This window comes from Ostrinia furnacalis, unplaced genomic scaffold (assembly GCF_004193835.3).
Source record: "Ostrinia furnacalis isolate ACB-3 unplaced genomic scaffold, ASM419383v2 OfSCF0802, whole genome shotgun sequence".
NCBI classification, from domain to species: Eukaryota; Metazoa; Arthropoda; class Insecta; order Lepidoptera; family Crambidae; genus Ostrinia; species Ostrinia furnacalis.
Window position 1 is genome coordinate 409526 of NW_021131041.1, and position 19961 is coordinate 429486.

At 39.5% G+C, this 19961-nt stretch overlaps 2 protein-coding genes across 8 annotated transcripts in view; both read left to right on the forward strand.

Moving 5' to 3' along the window:
• Positions 1-8824, forward strand: part of MetRS (methionyl-tRNA synthetase 1) — a 28390-nt gene extending 19566 nt beyond the window's left edge. For 3 of the 6 annotated variants that reach the window (XM_028300882.1, XM_028300880.1, XM_028300883.1), the window contains 7 exons: positions 1970-2102; positions 3786-3929; positions 4410-4548; positions 4980-5033; positions 5493-5672; positions 6480-6662; positions 7705-8824. In XM_028300882.1, coding sequence (XP_028156683.1) covers positions 1970-2102; positions 3786-3929; positions 4410-4548; positions 4980-5033; positions 5493-5672; positions 6480-6662; positions 7705-7818 — 947 coding nt within the window. In that variant the 3' untranslated portion in view covers positions 7819-8824. Of the gene's footprint in view, positions 1-745; positions 819-1969; positions 2103-3785; positions 3930-4409; positions 4549-4979; positions 5034-5492; positions 5673-6479; positions 6663-7704 lie in introns of all 6 variants that reach the window. The other 3 variants (XM_028300881.1, XM_028300879.1, XM_028300884.1) reach the window with 2 other exon arrangements.
• Positions 8825-9012: 188 nt separating this feature from the next.
• Positions 9013-15000, forward strand: LOC114350198 (gastrula zinc finger protein XlCGF57.1). 2 transcript variants are annotated; one of them, XM_028300905.1, is made up of 4 exons: positions 9013-10512; positions 11430-11550; positions 13216-13276; positions 13836-15000. In XM_028300905.1, the coding sequence occupies exons 1-4, from the start codon at positions 9113-9115 to the stop codon at positions 14081-14083; spliced, it is 1830 nt and encodes a 609-aa protein (XP_028156706.1). In that variant the 5' UTR covers positions 9013-9112; the 3' UTR covers positions 14084-15000. The 2 variants fall into 2 exon arrangements, with proteins under 2 accessions (XP_028156706.1, XP_028156707.1); XM_028300906.1 differs by lacking the exon at positions 13216-13276 and having other exon boundaries at positions 11430-11611; positions 13836-14740.
• The last annotated feature ends 4961 nt before the right edge of the window (positions 15001-19961 follow it).

Genomic DNA, 19961 nt, shown 5'->3' on the forward strand with positions numbered 1-19961 from the left:
GGGGCAGGGTACAGTCTAGTCAGGATAGAGGGCGGTCTAGACCAGGATAGGGGGCAGTTTAGTATCGGAACGTGAGAGGTTCAGTCTAGTCTAGGAAAGGGGTAGAGGGGGACAGTTTAGCTAGGATAGGAGGGATCAATCTAGCTCAGCAGAAGGAGGGCAATCTAGCCGGGAAAACGAGGCAGTCTACCTTGGAAAGTAGTACTTGGTACTTTCGAATCCAGCTTCTGAACCAGGATAGGGAGCAGTCTAGCGAAAGCTCCTGAACAAGCTAGGCAACTTCTGCCATCGATCCTTAAGTTTCTGCGCGAACAGCTTTAAGGGAAAAGTGCCTGACGTCATCCTGACGCCGAGTGTCGCGGAACTGGTGGCGTTGGTCAACAGAGAGATAGTCGGTGAGTGGTTTAGTTTACCCCAGGGGACAGGGGGGGAGGCCTAGCCAGGATAGACAGCGATTTAGCCAGGAAACGCGGGAGGTTTAGTCTAGTCTAGAAAGGGAGGTTTCAGACTAGACAGTCTGGAGGATGGGGGCGGCCTAGCCCAGGAGAAGAACGGCAATCTATTTGGGATAGGGGATCAGTCTGGCCCAGGAGAAAGAGGGGTGGGGGGCAGTTTACCCAGGAGAGGGAGCCGTCTAGCCTATTAGAGGGGGGATCAGTCTAGCTCAGGAGATGGTAGAGGGTGGGGGGTAATCTAGAACAGGATAGGGAGCAGTCTAGTCTAGTAGAGAGCGAACAGCTTCAAGGGAAAAGTGCCTGACGTCATCCTGACGCCGAGTGACGCGGGACTGGTGGCGTTGGTCAACAGGGAGATAGTCGGTGAGTGGTATTTGATACTTTCATAGGTGGCCACAGCTTCTGAGCCATAAGGAGGGGGCAGAGGACAGTCTAGCCAGGATAGGGGGCAGTCTAACCAGGATAAGGGGTAGTGTAGCCAGGATAAGGGGTAGTCTAGACAAGATAGGGGACAGTCTAGCCATTAAAGAGCTTTTACGCGAACGGCTTCAAAAGAAAAGTACCTAAAGCCGGGTGACGCAGAACTGGTTGCGCTGGTCAACAGATAGATTGTGGGTGAGTGATACTTTATGGTTTCATGGGCGAACACACCTTCAGTCTAGGCAGTGTAGTCCAGACGAGGGAGCGATACAGTCTAGCTAGAATAGAGGGTGGACTAGGCAAGGAGAGGGGGAAGTTCAGTCTAGTCTTGAGGATTGGGAGAAGCCTAGTCCAGGAGAACGGGACAGTCTAACCAGTATAGGGGGCTGTCTAGTCAGGATAGGGGGATCAGTCTAATATGTAAGTCTAGATATTAGCACGTCACTACCTTGTTTAATATACCACGCAATCTTGTATACCCATTCTTATAAGATACACCATACAAGAATGCATGGTAAATTCAGTGAACTGCTCCTGAATCGAATGTACCTACTACTACTATTTCTATTTATTTATATTAACCGGCAGACAGTGGTCTGAGTTTGTTGCGGCGCTTCTTCTCAGCACTTGCCAAATGTTGGTCTCGAAGCGCTGGTAGGGTAAAAAGATTATGAGACATGTAGAGGCTCCTTAAGAGCAAAATGACGATTTGTAAGAACTATTTATTAGTCCAAACAAATAAAGAAATTTTGACTTTGACTTTGACTTTAGCCCAGGAAACGGAGGGCAATCTAGCCGGTATAGGGGAGCAGTCTAAGCTAGGGAACGCAGTCTAGCTTGGTAAGTAGTACTTGGTAGGAAGGGAAATCAAATTAGACTTCATTAGTCAAAAATCCCCCACGCTTTGAAGTACGTAAGACTAAAGGCAGGTATGTAGGGTCGTACCATTTCCATGGACATGGACAAGGGATATAAAGTTTCGAATTTAAATTCATCGTTAGTGTTTATTGTATTGTTAAATGTTTCATTTCTATAAATTCCACGAGCATGTTTCCATTGATTATTTACTTACGGGACACTCTTTTCTTTGACAGCATACGTACAACACATGGAGAAGGGCCGCCTTCGAGAGTCGCTGAGGCACGTGCTGTCGATATCCCGGCTCGGCAACCAGCACATGCAGTCTGAACAGCCCTGGGTGCTCCTCAAGGGCTCTGACGACGACAAGTGAGTGCACTAGATCAGGCTTGTGTAGTACATGTACTATGTACTAATAGGAAGCAATTCCTTTATGGGAACAAGAACGAACTATTCCGTCTTGGTCGTTCAAATCGGTCTTTTAGTTCACTTAGGTACAGCCGATCACGAATGAATAGGTGTGAACGAGACGTGAAATTGGTGACAAGCCCGCCCGAGCGAGATGGATTCGGCTCTGTCTGTTGCGAGTATTTTGCGACATTGTACTATAAGATGATAGTAATAAAGACGTTTTTCGTCCGATCTGATTAGAAAAAATCGATGTACTAAAATTAACTAATAGTGCTAGAATGAGACGTGAGATTAGTGACGTAATGTGAGCGCGAGTGAGATGGGTACGGCTCTGAAACTGTGTTGCGAGTATTTTTCGATATTGGACCATAAATACATAGGAATAAAGACTTTTTTCGTTCGATCTACCTAACAGAATCTGTGTACTAAAATGAACTAATAGTATTAGAAGACCGAACTAGTTCATTTGACCGATTGTACTAGTTCATTTGATCGATTGTACTAGTTCATTTGACCGATTGTACTAGTTCGGAGCGATCCGTTCAGTGTCCGAGTAAGAACAAGCCTACACTAGATCATCATCATTATTGTCATACGTACAACACATAAGGGCCGCCTTCGAGAGGCGCTGAGGCACGTGCTGTCGATGTCCCGGCTCGGCAACCAACACATGCAGTCTGAACAGCCCTGGGTGCTTCTCAAGGGCTCCGATGACGACAAGTGAGTGCACTCATCATCATTATTGTCATACCAGGCCTGTCCATCTCCGCGAGTTTACATCGAAAACAAAACACGCACGATGGCCCACCTACAGGATACTATTCGACAAGGCCTCACATACGAGCGAACATTGACTCACGCACGCGTATTCTTGTGTATGATGGAAGAAAATAAAGAAAATGGTGTACTAAATACTGTGCAGTATTTAACTGCCTAAATAATAATAAAAACACAGAATGTACTTTTTTAAGTTGCCTGAAGACACTGAGAGGTAAAAAAGTAGTTAATATTATTTATGATAATTCATGCTAAATCATGTATTTGTCCCTCCGCCATTTTCTGCAGTTTGGCACCTCACGTCACATCATTTTACCGAAGTCACACAACACACTGACAACGCGTTTGCGCGCGGGATTCGTTATATGCGGATCGCGGCGGAGCGCGGTGCAGTGTGATAATCGCCTAAAGGGATAATCAGTCCAACAAAGAATCAATACAAAACTGGCAGCTACCAACAAAGTTTGATGACTTTTCTGCAGCCGGTATTTCAAACGGAAGCTTCAGCCCGGAGCACTGCAACCCTAGCGTGGCCATACTGATCACATATCGAAATCGGCAAAGGGGGCGGGGCCACTGTCGCAGCAATATGCCCAAAAACAGAACACATTGCTCGCGACAGCAATGTGCCATGCAGTTGACGTTATATGTGTAAACAGTTTACATTGCTTGCGTAGTACTAAAGATTATTCGAACGTTGAGTACTGATACCGCAGTGGATAATGAGCACATTCAAAGAAGCAAATTCAAGAGACTTGGTAGAAACCGGACCTAATAATGGTACCTAACATGAGACCTTCAGTTCAAACTATTTTAAACCTTACATCCTCGTCTTAACGTCTAAAAATGTGTGTTTTCTTCCAGGCAGCGCGGTGCCACAGCCATAGGCCTGTGTTGCCAGCTAGTGGCAGTGCTATGCGCGCTTCTAGCGCCATACGTACCTGACACAGTGCGCAAACTACGAGCGCAGTTGAATGTCGATGCTACAGCTCTGAGGATCAACCCTAAGTAAGTATTGTAAGTCCGCCGGAAGACATAGCATGGGTAGGCCTCCCATTAAGTGGACCGACGATCTGGTTAAGGTCGCGGGAAGAGCCTGGATGCGGGCAGCGCAGGACCGTTCATTGTGGAAAACCTTGGGGGAGGCCTTTGTCCAGCAGTGGACGTCTTTTGGCTGAAACGAACGAAGGTGTACAAGGAGCCTAAGTCCGTCCACACTATAGTCCGGTCTCCGAGCACGTAGAATTTTGTCCAATGACCCCAAGCTACCCATCCTTATCGCTCGCGCGTAATTATGTTGCTGTCGCGCTCGCACACTCACTGCGGGCGCCCGTCGCACAGTCGCGACAGCAATATAATTACGCGCGAGCGATAAGGGTGGATAGCTTGGGGTCATTGGACAAAATTCTACGTGCTCGGAGACCGGGCTTTACACGAATTTTGGCTCGTGCTCGTAGACACACTTTAAAATAATTCTTCTCCCAACAGCAACCCAGCCATGATTCAGTATCTGCCTTCCGGCCACGTGATCGGCAAGCCGGAGCCTTTGTTCGCGAAGATCGAGCCAGAATTGCTGGAGAAACTAAAGGCCAAGTACGCTGGCACGCAGAGCGAGAGAGCTAACGTGGTATGTGAGCATTTGTGATCCTAGCTTTTACAGTTATAAAATTATTATACAGGGTGTTAGGTAAATGGGTATATGAGCCGACACTAGCCCATGTTAACATGGGCATATAAATGGTATGGTGAAGTCAGAAATTTGATATCATCAATTTATTTTTTTAAATTTTCATACAAAATAAATTTTATAAAATCCGATTTGTATGAAAATTAAAATAATTAAAATGAAGATATCAAATTTCTGACTTCACCATACCATTTATATGACCATGTTAACATGGGCTAGTGTCGGCTCATATACCCATTTACCTAACACCCTGTATAATATGTGGGCAACAAGTAGATGTTGTTTCCTCATGGCCGCTGCCTGTAGAACTCATCCGCTGTGGTAAATCCTTATAGAATATTTCAGAAACTGAAATGGATATTTTATTTCAGAATGGCGACGTGAATAAGTCAGCTGCTGAATTAGAAGCTGCCATCGCGGAACAGGTTGGTATTTTTCGCTATTGTCAATCTGGCAATACAAAAACTGACAAAATAACAAACTTTATAATATAAGTAAGTTTCTGGCAATTAAATTCGTCCCTTTATAGAAGAGAAAAACAAACATTGTTGCTATTTTAATCAAAAGTTGGTTCTAATCCGTATCTCCAGCACGAGTTTTGGTTTACACAACAAACAAAATCATGTCAACATTCAACATTTTTTGTAGGCAATTTTGTTGAATGTTGAAATATTTTTGTTGATTGTTGAGAGTAAAACACGCGCTAGAGACCCGGCTACAAACAAAGACAAACTTTGTGTATGACCAAATTTTTTTAAGTAATTTATAGTTCAAAAGGATGTGTGAAACCACTTCTAAGATAAATGTCAAAATTGTAACAAAAACGTGTCATTCAAAACCAAGCTAAGACATAAAGATAAAAACATAATATTATCTTGGTACAGGGCGACAAAGTCCGCAAGCTCAAAGCGTCGACCAAAGACAAGGCGGTGTGGCAGCCGGAAGTCGACAAGCTGTTACAACTTAAGAAGCAGTTGGCAGCCGCTCAGAGTTCACAACTTCAAACGACCACAGGCAGCAGTGGTCAAAGCGCCGCGGACTTGGAGAAAGCTATTGCTGAACAGGTAATTAATAAAATCTATATTTATAAATGCGAAAGGTCACTAATTGTGGTCACACTCATCACAAAATCTCAGAAAATACAAGTACTAGGAGTCTCAAATTATGCATTGTGCAAAATTCAACCCCTAAGGGGGTAAAACGGGATCCACGCGTACGGAGTCGCGGGCGGCCGCTAGTATTAAAGAACTTGAAAAAATCGAACTGCCTAAGGCGGGAATCGAACCCACAACCTTTCGCTTGCCGGGCGACTGCTCTTCCATCTGAGCTACTTAGACATTGGATGAACCCGACAAAATTTTCAAGTGTAATACGCTGTTACGGCCAGCGTTTGTTTCATCAGTTTCAAAAATAAATTATAAATAACTTAAAAAATTATGCAGCCGCCACCAACCGGCCATTGTGGAAATCATTGGGGGAGACCTATATTCAGCAGTGGACGTGCTATGGTTGAAAACACCTAAAATAATGCGGACTAACTGACCTGATGATGATCTATGAGCTGTTTTTTTTTGTATCCGGCTCGAAGGACCAATATGGTCCAGTTTAAATTTTGAAACACATGTTTATAAACAAAACAATATTAATTGCTTTGTATCTGTCAGCATGAAATCGTGAACTCTGTCAGTTTATAATATAACGCGTTAGATTGTAAACTAACAGTGGGTTAGGTTAGGTTAGATTGTAATTTAACTACGTCAGATTATAATTTGACGGAATTCACAATTTTACGGTGATATATCTATAACATAAAACCTCAATCGACCGGCGGTTAGAGACTAAACTAATTATTGTCTTGTCTATGCTCACAGGGCGACAAAGTGCGCAAGCTCAAAGCGTCCACCAAAGACAAGGCGGTGTGGCAGCCGGAGCTCGACAAGCTGTTACAACTTAAGAAGCAGTTGGCGGCCGCTCAGTCAACTGCCAGTAGCGGTAGCGGTCAAAACTCGCAAACGAAGAGCGCCGCGGACTTAGAGAAAGCGATTGCTGAACAGGTAATGTTCTTTAACCAGCTTATTGTCGGCCGGCTGTTTGGTGTAGTGGTTCGAAACGGACTACTAATCCGAAGGTTGCGGGTTCGATTCCCGCACAGTACAAACTTTTGTGTGCATGAACATATTTGTTTGTATTGGACTGGCTGTTTTCTATGTATAATATGTATGTATTTACAAAAAAAAGTATTTAAGTATGTTTATATCCGTTTTCTATTCCCCATAGTACAAGCATTGCTTAGTGTGGGACTAGAAGCGCAGTGTAAAATGTCAAAGGATATTTATTTATATTTATTTATTATTTATTAATAGTGACTCAGTTTCTTGCGCTGCTTCATCTCAGCACTGGCCTGTGGTAGGGTTGATACTGGGACGTGTTAAAGTGCGTTTTAAAAGCCTACTTGCAAAAATAAAATGAATTTAATGGATTTAAGCCGGTATCTATGTTGTCCCGAAGAGGTGGCAGGGAAAGCCACCTTATTGTTATTTTGTACTTACATTTTTTTTTCTCAATATTTGCATGACTAATTAAGTCAACATGTGGACATGCCAATTGTAATAATTATAATAATATCTTGTAAAACCATGTAAAAGCAAATAAATATTTCTGATTTCTGATTTCTGAAAAAAGCTCTGCGAGTATTTGGGACGTTTATTATAAGAACCCTGAAAAGTGCCTACAGACTAATAATGAATTTGATTTTGATAAATTGATTTTTACTGGCGGTTGACCTAGGCTAAACTATGACGTTAAGACGTGAACTTAATGGACTGACAATTTATTGACTTCTAAGCTACGAAAAGTTACATTTTACAGCAAGAGATGGTCCAAAAAATACCCAGATCGATTAGAACTAAATTATGGGTATCCATTGATTTCGACATTGAGGTTTCGGTAGGGTAAAATGTGAATTATGAAACTACTGATAGACCAGAGTCCTGTTAGAACAGTTTATTTTCAGATGTGTAAACAAACTTTCTTGTATCCCTTTATCCTTAATTCGTTATTAGTAAAACTAACTTTATTATTTATATTTGCCCACAGGGTGACAAAGTGCGCAAACTCAAAGCGTCGACCAAAGACAAGGCGGTGTGGCAACCAGAAGTGAACATTCTACTGGATCTGAAGAAACAACTCGCCAGTTTGCAAGTCAAATAAAACAACATAACAATACATTTCATCTATAAATATCCATTTCAAAAACACATTAGAAAAATTTAGGAAAACCCATAAGTGATCCAGTTATTTTTATGGCCAATCTGTGTTTCCATGGCCGTAAGTTCGTAACTATCATAAAAAGCTACATGACTACGTTTGGCGGAAAAAAGTGCTAGGAAGCGCTTGTAAGAAAAATGGCGATCACTAAGGCAGATCATTTATTTTTTTAGCATTGCCAGCGCTTCACCTATTGCAGTAATTTGTATTCAAACAGAAATAGATGTACAGGGTGTGTCAAATTGATAGCAATTGCGATACACAGTGTGTTTTATGTTGGTCAACCATAATTTATTGATTAAATGTATTTTAGTTACTTTTAAAACAGATCTACTATAGGTATATTTTATTTATGAAAGACAATCTATTGAATAGATGTTTATTTATGCATTTTTGTATTATTGTTTCGAGCCGGTGTAATATTTTTTTCCTTGTTTGATGTTAAACATCATTATCAATAGGCTTGTCACAAGTATGTACAAAGTGATCTAGTTAACTGCACACCTGGCAGCAGTGACGTCACATCGACGCTTTATTACGGACGGAGCAAACGTGGCGTGGGAGAGGTCGCGTTCCAGCTAGGTGCACAGTAAACTAGATGAGTTTGTAAGCACCTTTAATATCCTGTGGTGTTTCTTTTACCGATTTGTGTGTTCAGTGTACTGACGAGTATTAGTGAGAAGTCTGCTATTTATTGTGTAGAGGGCATAAGGATGGGGCCGTATCCATACTTAATTTAAGAATTATTTTTATTAACCTACATTTAATATTTATGTATTAGGGACGTTGAGGTGCACTCTGTATAAATTCTTTCAGGGATTTATTTAAGTAGTAGGTAATTCCATAATGTAAAAGCGTAATTTTGTATTTGGATACGGTATGATATGTTACTTAAGGGCAGAGTACAATGTGAAACGAGATTGAATTTGCAATATACGTATTTATAGTATGCTTTGTTTTATTTTGAACCGAATATTCGATAATTTATTAACCTAGATTGAGTTTATAGTTTTCTAAACTTTCTTACCCCATTATTTTATCGATCTTCATGCATTGGCAAAAGCACAGTGTCTCATCTCCCATTGGGCCACTGCCTAAAATAAAAAAAATACAATCAATCGGTAAAATAGCAGAGCGGAACGCTTTGTTTTTTGTCAACGTCAGAAATCTGTCAAAATGCGTAAATTATTTTCGTGATTTGTTTTTGAATTAAAATTAATTCTAATTACGTTTAACCATGGATATCACAACAAATATAAACCTAGAAAAAATATGCAGGACTTGCTTGCTTGAGTCCCCGCATATGGTGGCTCTGTCGACAAAAATGGAAGGTAACAATCGGACTCTGTACGATGTGTTGATTTTCGTTCTCAATAATAACGTTGCTATCGGTGAGAAGCTTCCAAAGCAGATTTGTGGAGACTGTGAGATGCAGTTGTTCCGTGTTGAGGAGTTTAAGAGGCGCTGCAATGAGTCAGAGAACATTTTGAAGGAGTTAGTCGACGCCAGCCAGTCTGGCCCATCGCAACTTATAAAGTTGGAATCAACCTCTAAAATAGAGAAGCAGGCGACGTTCGAGCACTTTTTAGAACTTAACCCTATTAATGTGATAGATTCTCTAAAGGAAGACTCAACAGGAATGATACTTGAGCCTGTAAAAGTAGATTCTAAGGCTGATGTAAAAGCTGCTATCAAAGAAGAGTTTTCTGACTTTTCCGATGATTTAGATGATGATAATTATGACGACAATAGCCAAAATATAACGGAGAACAAGAATTACCACTGTCCGTGCGGTGAAAGCTTTACAGAATTGGACCAATATCAAAAACATATGGACAGCGAAAAGTGTTCGAAAACATCGAAATCTGACCTTTTACTCATACCAGTCAAATGTGGACAGTGTAACCTAGTATTTAAAAACTCTGAAGACTTCAAAAGACACGTAAAAACTCATATCAAACCGAATTCCAAGTATTTCCAATGTAAATTATGTAAAAAGAAATTCACTAAGAAATGTAATCTCCAAACCCATTTAGATAACAAAGTCTGCTCCAAACCAGTAACGGTTAAGAAAGAAAAGCAAAAAGTCAAAGAAAAACCTACAAACAGTGTGTTAACGTTCATTCCGATAAAGTGTGAGCAATGTAACATAGTTTTTAAGAACATGAAAACCTTTAAAACTCATACTTTAACCCACAAAAGTGCGCCAGAGTTCTTCCAATGTTCGCAATGCATGAGGAAGTTCAAAAAGAAATCATCACTTATTACGCACATGAGAAATCATGAGGAAAGAGACAATGTTAAATACATTTGTGATATTTGCAAACGTGAATTCAAGTATCAAGCGCATCTTGACAATCACAATCTATCGGAGCATAGTAAGAAAAATCTCATTCAAATGCAAGTTTTTCCATTAGAGACGAACAATATTAATGATAAGAAGCACCAGTGTAAGCTTTGTAGTAAAGCGTTCAATATGCAGTCAACGTTGACGGATCATATGCGGACTCATACTGGAGAGAAACCATTCTTGTGTTCGGTGTGCGGTCGAGGATTCACACAGAAGACCAATCTTGCTCAGCACATGCGAAGGCATTTAGGATTGAAGCCTTTTAAATGCACGGAATGTGAAAGAGGGTACGTAATACTTAGAATTATTGCTTGATCGTGATTGTGAATGTAAGACATTAATTGATTGGATATCAAAGCCAGGTCTCATCTATCAATAAAGAAAATGAGCTAATCTTCTTTCCACTGTTATTGACAGCCTTGTGAATTGCGTACCGAACTGCTAAATGTGCAGGTTGCGGTTTTGATCCTCGCTAATGCAAAAAAAGTAATACCTCATCAACACTTACTTGCTACGACACGCGCCAATGTCGTTCGAGCATGTAATATGTCTTTCGCGTTAGACGCAGACCATCCCATTCGGATTTCGTCACGAATTAAAAAACAGTTCCATTCACAAAATGCTCACATTCAGATAAATCATTTTTGACGAATAATTCAACTTCTAGGTTGAAAAGGTACTATTTTGCGAATGGGAACGAATACGAAGGGGACGTAATGCCAACGGGACCGAAATGGGACCGTTTTTTAATTCGTGACGGAATGAAATGCGAATGGGATGGTCTGCGTCAAACCCTCTTTCGCGCAAGCTTACCAGAACCATAAAAATCCTATTTTACAGTCAATCGAAAACTAATTGATGTCATATACAAGCTTTGCTTAGTTTGGGACTAGAGGCGCAGTGTAAAAATGTCCAACGATATATTATTATGTTTGTACGCTTTGGAGGTTTTGGAGCTCATGGGTCAAAAGTGACCCGGTCCTTTATAAGGCTTGCGTGGGGATACAGATCCAACACGTAGAGGCCGTTTTAAGCGCAAAGTAATCGACAAAAGTGAAAGTGGTGCATGCTGGATCTAGTCTCTGACTATATCATGGGATGTAGCCAGAGACCATCCCCAGCCTGTGCAGAGGACCTATTGCAGTTATTGGAGAATGGACTATTATAATATTATATACTCAATTTCTTACTTCTGGATTTCCAGGTTCGTATCAAAAGGCGAATTAGACGCGCACACCCGTAAGCATTCAGGAGCTCATCCCTTCGTATGCGACGAGTGTGGCAACGGGTTTACAACGTCGAGTTCGTTGAGGAAACATAAGCGAGTCCATACTGGGGAGCGGCCGTATGCCTGCGATCTGTGTCCCATGAAGTTTGCTGCCTCAGGTACATAACTAATCTTGATCAATCATTATAATCATACCCTAAGGCTATAAATGCCGTAGGCGTCACCATGCTTACTATAGAAATAAACTTTTGTGGTTTTTTATAGACCCCTATGTGGTTTTGATTACTTTTGAAACAGCATCGTACGCGACTACATCTTTCGAGACCATAAGCAATCGGAACTAAGCAGTAGAAAAAAAATTCGCTACAGCTTTCGTTGACAGTGGTATTCGAAACTACGTAGGGCCCCTTTTAGACGTTGACGTCAGCGTATGGCATATGACGTCGATAGGAACATTTGATGCTGACGTCGCACGCCACGTATAGCGTTTAATAGGATACCGTAGCCTAAAAAGGATTCTCCAAAGCATCCCTCTAATCCACCTTGATCAACGGGTTCACCACGTCGAGTTCGTTGAAGAAACACAAGCGGGGTCCATACTGGGGAGCGGCCGTATGCCTGCGATCTGTGCCCCATGAAGTTTGCTGCCTCAGGTAATTGAAAGAAAAGTAGTTTGTTTTCTGTAAACAGGCTTTTTATAGCACGTTTATAAATCCCAGTATAACTGGTATAACTTACCACATCATCATCATCATAGTTAGGACGTCTACTGCTGAACATATGCCTCCCCCAATGATTTCCAGATTGGCCAACAGTGGCCTGCATCCAGTGTCTTCCTGCTACCTTTATTTTAATAAACATTAGAGGTTCTAAATTTGTTTCATCTTAAACTAGATTGATCCTCCGAGTCGGACACAAAATCAAATTATTTATTTGATATGTTCGTTCGTCCCCTAAATCAGTATAGGATTCTCTTAAGCTTGTAAAGGTACCCTAAACCTTAAGTTTCTTAAGTCCTTGAATCCACGAGCAGTGCCGTAACTAGGGCGGTGCCAGCGGTGCCCAGGCACAGGGCGCAGACCCTGGAGGGGCGCAGAAATGACCAGACCAAGCATTTTTCAAGGGCGCAGTTTTGAAAGCTCGCACCGGGCGCATAAAAGGCTAGTTACGGCACTGTCCACGAGTGCGGCAACGGGTTCACCACGTCGAGTTCGTTAAGGAAACATAAGCGGGTCCATACTGGGGAGCGACCGTATGCCTGCGATCTGTGCCCTATGAAGTTTGCTGCCTCAGGTAATACTAACGACCAATCATATTATCATGCCCTAAGCCTAAGTTGCACCACCTTAACTTTAACCGTAACTATAACTTTATCCGGTGTTTTTGTATGGAGTTTGACAGACTTTATTACATTTGGTATTGTTAAAGTAAGATGGTGCAAAACAGCCTATGGCTTTGGTCTCCTATAAACGCCGTACGCGACTACATCTTTGGAGACTATGCAGTAGAAAAAAAATTCGCTACAGCTTTTGTCGCAATCGAAACAAGAGTTATTCGGAACTACATAGGGCCCCTTTTAGACGTTGACGTCGGCGTATGGCATATGACGTCGATAGGAACATTTGATGTTGACGTCGCACGCCGCGTATAGCGTTTAATAGGAGACCGTAGCGTAGCCTAAATAGGATTCTCCAAAGCATTCCTGTAATCCACCTTGATCAACGGGTTCACCACGTCGAGTTCGTTGAGGAAACATAAGTGGGTCCATACTGGGGAGCGGCCGTATGCCTGCGATCTGTGCCCCATGAAGTTTGCTGCCTCCGGTACATCTAATCTTGACCAATCATTATCATGCCCTAAGCCTGAGTTGCACCACCTTTAACAGTAACTATAACTTTATCCGGTGTTTTTGTATGGAGTTTGACAGACTTTTTATTACATTTGGTATTTTTAAAGTAAGATGGTGCAACACAATGTATTTTTCTTTCTTTCTTTCTTTACTACATCGAGTTCGTTGAGGGAACACAAACTGGTCCATACTACCTGCACAGATCGCAGGATCTGTGCCCCATGAAGTTTGCTGCCTCAGGTAAGACGTGACTATTCCCACCTCTCGTTCCCACCGCTGCAACTCCTGTGTAGCCAGGATCTACAGCTTGACCGCCAACAACCCAACCAGTGAAGGACAAGTTTGTCCCGGGCCCTCCCTGGGGAAAGGTGAACTGTCATTGGACCTGCAATTAATTATTAATTCCATCAAGTAATGATCAGGCCGAAGGTGGAAGCGAGCTTCACCTGGAATCCTCAACCAAAGAGGAACTGGGTTACCTCAATTTCCCACAAACAAATTACAAACCTAAAACTGATTTGTATTTTTTCCAGGTACCCTAAAAAGCCACAGACGAACGCACACCGGTGAAAAACCTTACCAGTGTTCATACTGCGAGAAAGCCTTCGTCCAGCGTCAAGATCTGGTCTCCCACATACGGTGCCACACCGGAGAGAGGCCATTTGTCTGTGTGCACTGCGGTCAAGCATTCAGGAAGCCTTCTGCTTTAAAGGCACATGCGAAGACACACAAGCAACCGATGCAGCCCGGACCGATGATGGCCTTGCAAGGTACTGGGTAGCAGGATAAATAATGTTTGAAGTTTATCTGACAGATAAGTTCCTGATAGGCTTGATGGGTAGCGAGAGCCGATTTTGGATTTATAGTGCAAGTTAATCTGGCTGATAAGTACCTGATAGGCTTTATCAGCAAGTGCTGCAATGGTTCTGGATAGTTTGTGTGATCAACGTTTGAAGTGTATCTGACAGATAAGTTCCTGATAGGCTTTAACAGCAAGTGCTGCAAAGAAGTTATCTCACTTAACTTGAGATTTATGTGACAGTTAAGTCCCTGATAAGCTTTATCAGCAAGTTCTGCAAAGGTTCTTGATGAAGTATGTGAAAGTTCTCACTTGTAACTTGAGATTTATCTGACAGATAAGGTACTGGGTAGCAGGAATAACATAATTTACAATTTAACGGGAGAAAGTTATTTGGGGTTAAATCCAAGCGCCTGATGCAACGGTTTTGGATAAAGTTTTAGATTGTCATCTGATTTGAAGTTTATCTGACAGACAAGCTCCTGATAGGCTTTATCAAAAAGATAGACCCTTTAAATACTTTTCTATAGATTAAACGCTGACTGATTGAAATCCAGTTGAAAATTTAAACTCATCATCCACTGATGGTTAGAACAGTCATAAGGTAGTCGTAGGATTATTTTAACTAAAAAATCATGATTACAAAAGAATTCTATACCATATTTTCGCTGAATTTTCTTACTTTACTGTAGTGATAAAAGATAAATCTATGAACAATATTTTACTGTATTATTAGTGTTAATAACTCGATATGCCACAGATTTAGAAAATGGTGCTTTACATTATTTGGAGGGCACGTTAAGTCATTTATGCCTTATTACGTTACATTAAGATTAAATTTACGATAAAATAAATAGTCACATAATACACTGTCCCCACCACTTTTTTTTGTATCTTTAGCCAATAAAAATCCTAACCTGGAATCTTGTACATTGACCGAACACTTGTAAGCAATTTGTGTTGCTAGTATCTATTGCAAATAAATCACAACCAATGAAAAGAAAAACAGTGTGTTTCGGCTTAAAATATTGTGTTTGTACAGTCGCAGAATGAAAAGGTTCGTCACCTTAGTGTCGGTTTTCGCTTGCACTAGGTACTGTAAGAGTCAAACCTGCCAACATAACAGTGCAAGAAACAATGCTGCTAACATTTAAATAAATATGACGTTTGCTAACGAATAAGGTTTTGCTTGTTTATTTTTCTATCTCATCAGTGCAATGCAATGATGACATTGACCAATTGACAATAGTTTTTTTTTTATTTAATAGAAATAATAATGGCAGGTTGAACCAACAAGAAGGTTTAGTTTATCAATCATAATAATCTTCTTGACAAGATAAATCGTCAAACAACTTTGATCAATAATTTTGAACTTTACTGACGAACAGTTAAAGGTTATTTTCTCTAACTCGAGATTATTCTGTAACATAGTTTCAAAAGGTAATAAGTGTTCGCGATTCGTTGAAGGAATCAATTTGAAAACTGACGAACCTTTTCATTCCGTGACTGTACATGTCCACTTATATTATGGTACCTATATTTTTTAGAAAGCCGTAATTATAAATAATCGATTAATTAACTAAAACATTGACATATTATATTTTACAATAAAGCAGACATAAAAAAATCAACTAATTTATTATTTTTATTTTATTGTGTACAATGCTAAGTATGTGCTATATTTTGTAGTTTATAATGTAATTTTATTGTCGAGCAAAATTTTGAATTTAAGATGATAATGATTGAATGAATGTGTATTTTTAGTTTTTAAGAATATTATCAATAATATACACTCGTGTATTCAAATCATATATTTGTTTTATTTACTTCTTTAAAAATGACAAAATGATTCATCATATTTTAGAAATATTTTTAAGTAAGTAAAGAAACAACAAGAATTCATATAACAAACTTTATTTATCAATATTTATATAATACAGTGCTGAATTACATTGTAGACGTTTAGAACTATACTAGAAAACTGAAATTAGGCAATAAATAATGTTCATAAATATTTAAATCTTATTTCGTCGGATTTTTTCATTGAATATATCAACATAATAATATTCTATATACAGACATCAAGTTAATTAATATCATAAGAAGTTGTAGTGCAAGCTACAAAAATGATGTATGTCGTTGTACAGTCATTTAGTTCGAGACAGCTAGTGGCCAAAAAGTAGACAAAACAAACTTATTCCAATGAGGGCTATCGTTTTAGCGCTCACCAGTTGGCGCCACTGTAGAGTAAGGTCCTGTCACTTGCTAGTCGCGAAGACATTGGCGCCAACTGGTGAGCGCTAAAGTGGTAGGAGGACTATCGCATTTGCCCTCATCAAGATGGCGCCACTGTAGAGTAAGGTCCTGTCAATCGCCAGTGGCGCCAACAGTTAAGCATATAAAAGATTGCCCTCATTGTAACAAAGACGTGTTGCGAACTTTTTGGCTACTTTGGGTGTCATGAACTATTTGACGGCACCTCAGTTAACAGATGAACAACAGTCGCTCTTATTTCATGGAGAATAAGGTTTATTTCCCAAATATCTTCATATCAACTCACAACTTAGTTATTTTAATTAAACCATACATACAGGGTGAAAATATGCTCCATAAAATTAAATACATAGTCGTAATAATACAGGGTGTTTGGCGCATCGTGTGCCAAAATAATTTGGCGGATAGAATGGGTCATTACCTATATTTTCAGCCCCCATAACACGTTCCATGCCAGGCGGCTACTTTTAAATTAATTTTTTTAGTAATTTCACCAAAATACCCAAATCGCATCATTTAATTTCGATTTAAAAAAAAAACTACTAGGCGTAGCTTCAAAGTAAATATTTTGTTTTGACATGCATTGATGTAGGGTTGCATCAAATCTAAATTTACTGGCAAATATCATCTAGTTTTTTTTTAATTCAGCTTTGAAATTTTCCGAAAAGTTAAAAATGGACTGAACATTTAAGTTTACATGGCTATAAAAAAATAAATAGAAGAGATAGCGATCTTCGGATTTTATCAAAACTTCTCTAGTCTATCCCCATTCAAACGGTATACTAATCTTATTTAAATAATAACAATAACTTCACAAATTCCTTAAATTAGTGCATTGACTCTACTCGGACTGATTTGCGAAATTTGTGTTTATAGCCCCTTTTTGTGTGAATAGCACGTTATTAAACACCTAACAGGTAAAAATTATTTATCTTATGCAATGTAAAAACTATAAACACAAATTTCGCAAATCAGTCCGAGTAGAGTCAATGCACTAATTTAAGGAATTTGTGAAGTTATTGTTATTATTTAAATAAGATTAGTATACCGTTTGAATGGGGATAGACTAGAGAAGTTTTGATAAAATCCGAAGATCGCTATCTCTTCTATTTATTTTTTTATAGCCATGTAAACTTAAATGTTCAGTCCATTTTTAACTTTTCGGAAAACTTCAAAGCTGAATTAAAAAAAAACTAGATGATATTTGCCAGTAAATTTAGATTTGATGCAACCCTACATCAATGCACGTCAAAACAAAATATTTACTTTGAAGCTACGCCTAGTAGTTTTTTTTTAAATCGAAATTAAATGATGCGATTTGGGTATTTTGGTGAAATTACTAAAAAAATTGATATAAAAGTAGCCGCCTGGCATGGAACGTGTTATGGGGGCTGAAAATATAGGAAATGACCCATTCTATCTGCCAAATCATTTTGGCACACGATGCGCCAAACACCCTGTATTTTTAGGTTTACAATTCTTATTTCAGATTTCAATATAGTAAAGCCATATTTTCACCTAAGTCATAAATCATTCTGAAAACCTGTCGAAAGGTTCTAACTTACTATTATATTATCCAAACACAAATAAGTTTTTATAGATCGTTTCATCCACTCGGACGCGCTCCACCATTCTTCCGCGAATGTTTGAGTGTTATCGGTACACGCTAAATGCTCCATGAGTGCACACGCACACTACAGTAATGCCTTACGGCTTGCTCGGACCACACTCCCCGCACCCCGCGCGACCAAGACCAAGTGGTGGGGCGCGTCTTTGTGGATGAAACGATCTATACTGTAGCACCAACTCATCGGAATGAAAAGAATCCAAACGCCCCTTGGATCAATTACGGAAAAAATAATTTAATGGGCTCGTATTTTGTAGTCGAACCATTCGATTATACAATTTACCGATTGATATGATCGTATGCCATTTCAATTTGTTTTTGTTATAGTAAATTTTGACATGTACCTAACTTTTTTCATGCAATCTTTTGTTTTAACATACCTACATAATATATTATGCAATTTTTATTTAACACCATTTCAATCCAGAATCTTATCCTAATTTATCAATGTTTTGGAAAACAATATGGCTGTAAGAAATTAATATCTAAAAGCGCTAAATGATTTAATTTAAAAAATTTAAATCCTTATCAACATGATATCATTTAACAAGCAAAATTAAGATGTTTTTAAATAAATAGTGGAAATTAACAATTAACATTAAAATATAAGTATCCATTGTAGAAGTCATTACTAACAACTATGATTAAAATCGTCCATCAAAATTTCATCTATCTACTTGGTGGGACCTCTTACGAAGTTTTGCCCCAGAAACCAAAGACTAAAATACATTAAATACTTTTTTAGCATTGAGGTGACCATAGATAGATGATAGTACTTTTTATAGTTTGATTCGTGCGAGTAAAATGTCATTAGAGCTGTCATTATTTGACATTTTGATTGTTTATCTGTGGTGTCGGCCATCTTTGTTGGCTACGTCACATCTGTCACTTTACTCGCTCGAATAAAACTGAGCTATAGAATAAATACTTGCAATGATACAGGGTGGATGTGCAATTATCTGTTATACAACATAAGGACAGTTTGACAAAAAATCGACAGCAAGTTTTTATATTTTGATTTAGTTTAAAGAATGATTTCTGTATAGTGAGTGCCCAGTCTCATTAAAAAAAAATAAGAGATAATTTAACAACTGCCAGCAATTTAAAAAAAAGCAAATTGTCTTAAAAACACAGTAGAAAGATTAAATTTTTTGTCAAACTGTCCCTTACAGAAAACACAACTCTTTCTATCTCTCACCATTCAAAGTGTTAAAATCGACACCCTGTATTACACACTTGAGATGACATCCATCTTATTGACAAACCTACATCCATAGACAGGGGAAAGAGGGGGCAGGGGAGTGCATTTGTTCTTTAGAAATAGTAAACCTTACGTCTTATTTTCGTCCTTATTGGGTCATATTCATTAATCGCTCGATATAAAGTGTTTCGGTCTGATCAAAGACAATCTTACATTTTGACCAGGCTCAAAAAAAAAGACATTGGTTTTCAACTGTATTTTCACAGCATACAGTTCAAATTGTGGGCTCAATGGCCACTAGAGCCTGGTTAAGGGTTAAAGAAGCATATCACGTTCTTAATCTACTACAGAAAATAGTTCCCCGAACGGTGGCCCTAGAGTATGCTTTACAGAAATCTGCAACATTAATGAACATGAGCCATTATTAAAAATAAATAGGTGGAATTGTGTAAAGCAATCGTAATCATTTGACAGTTCATAACGTACGATGAAGTCAGTTAAACAAAGCGTTTGACAGAATAATCGTACGTTATGAACTGTCAAATGATAACGATTGCCTTACACAATTTCACCTGTCTCCCCTGTCCCCCAGAATGCCCTCCCATGGCAATGAGGGCTATCGTTTTAGCGCTCACCAGTTAGCGCCACACACTGTAGAGTAAGGTCCTGTCACTTGCTAGTAGCGAAGACAGTGGCACCAACTGGTGAGCGCGAAAGTGGTAGAAGGACTATCGCATTTGCACTCATCAAGATGGCGC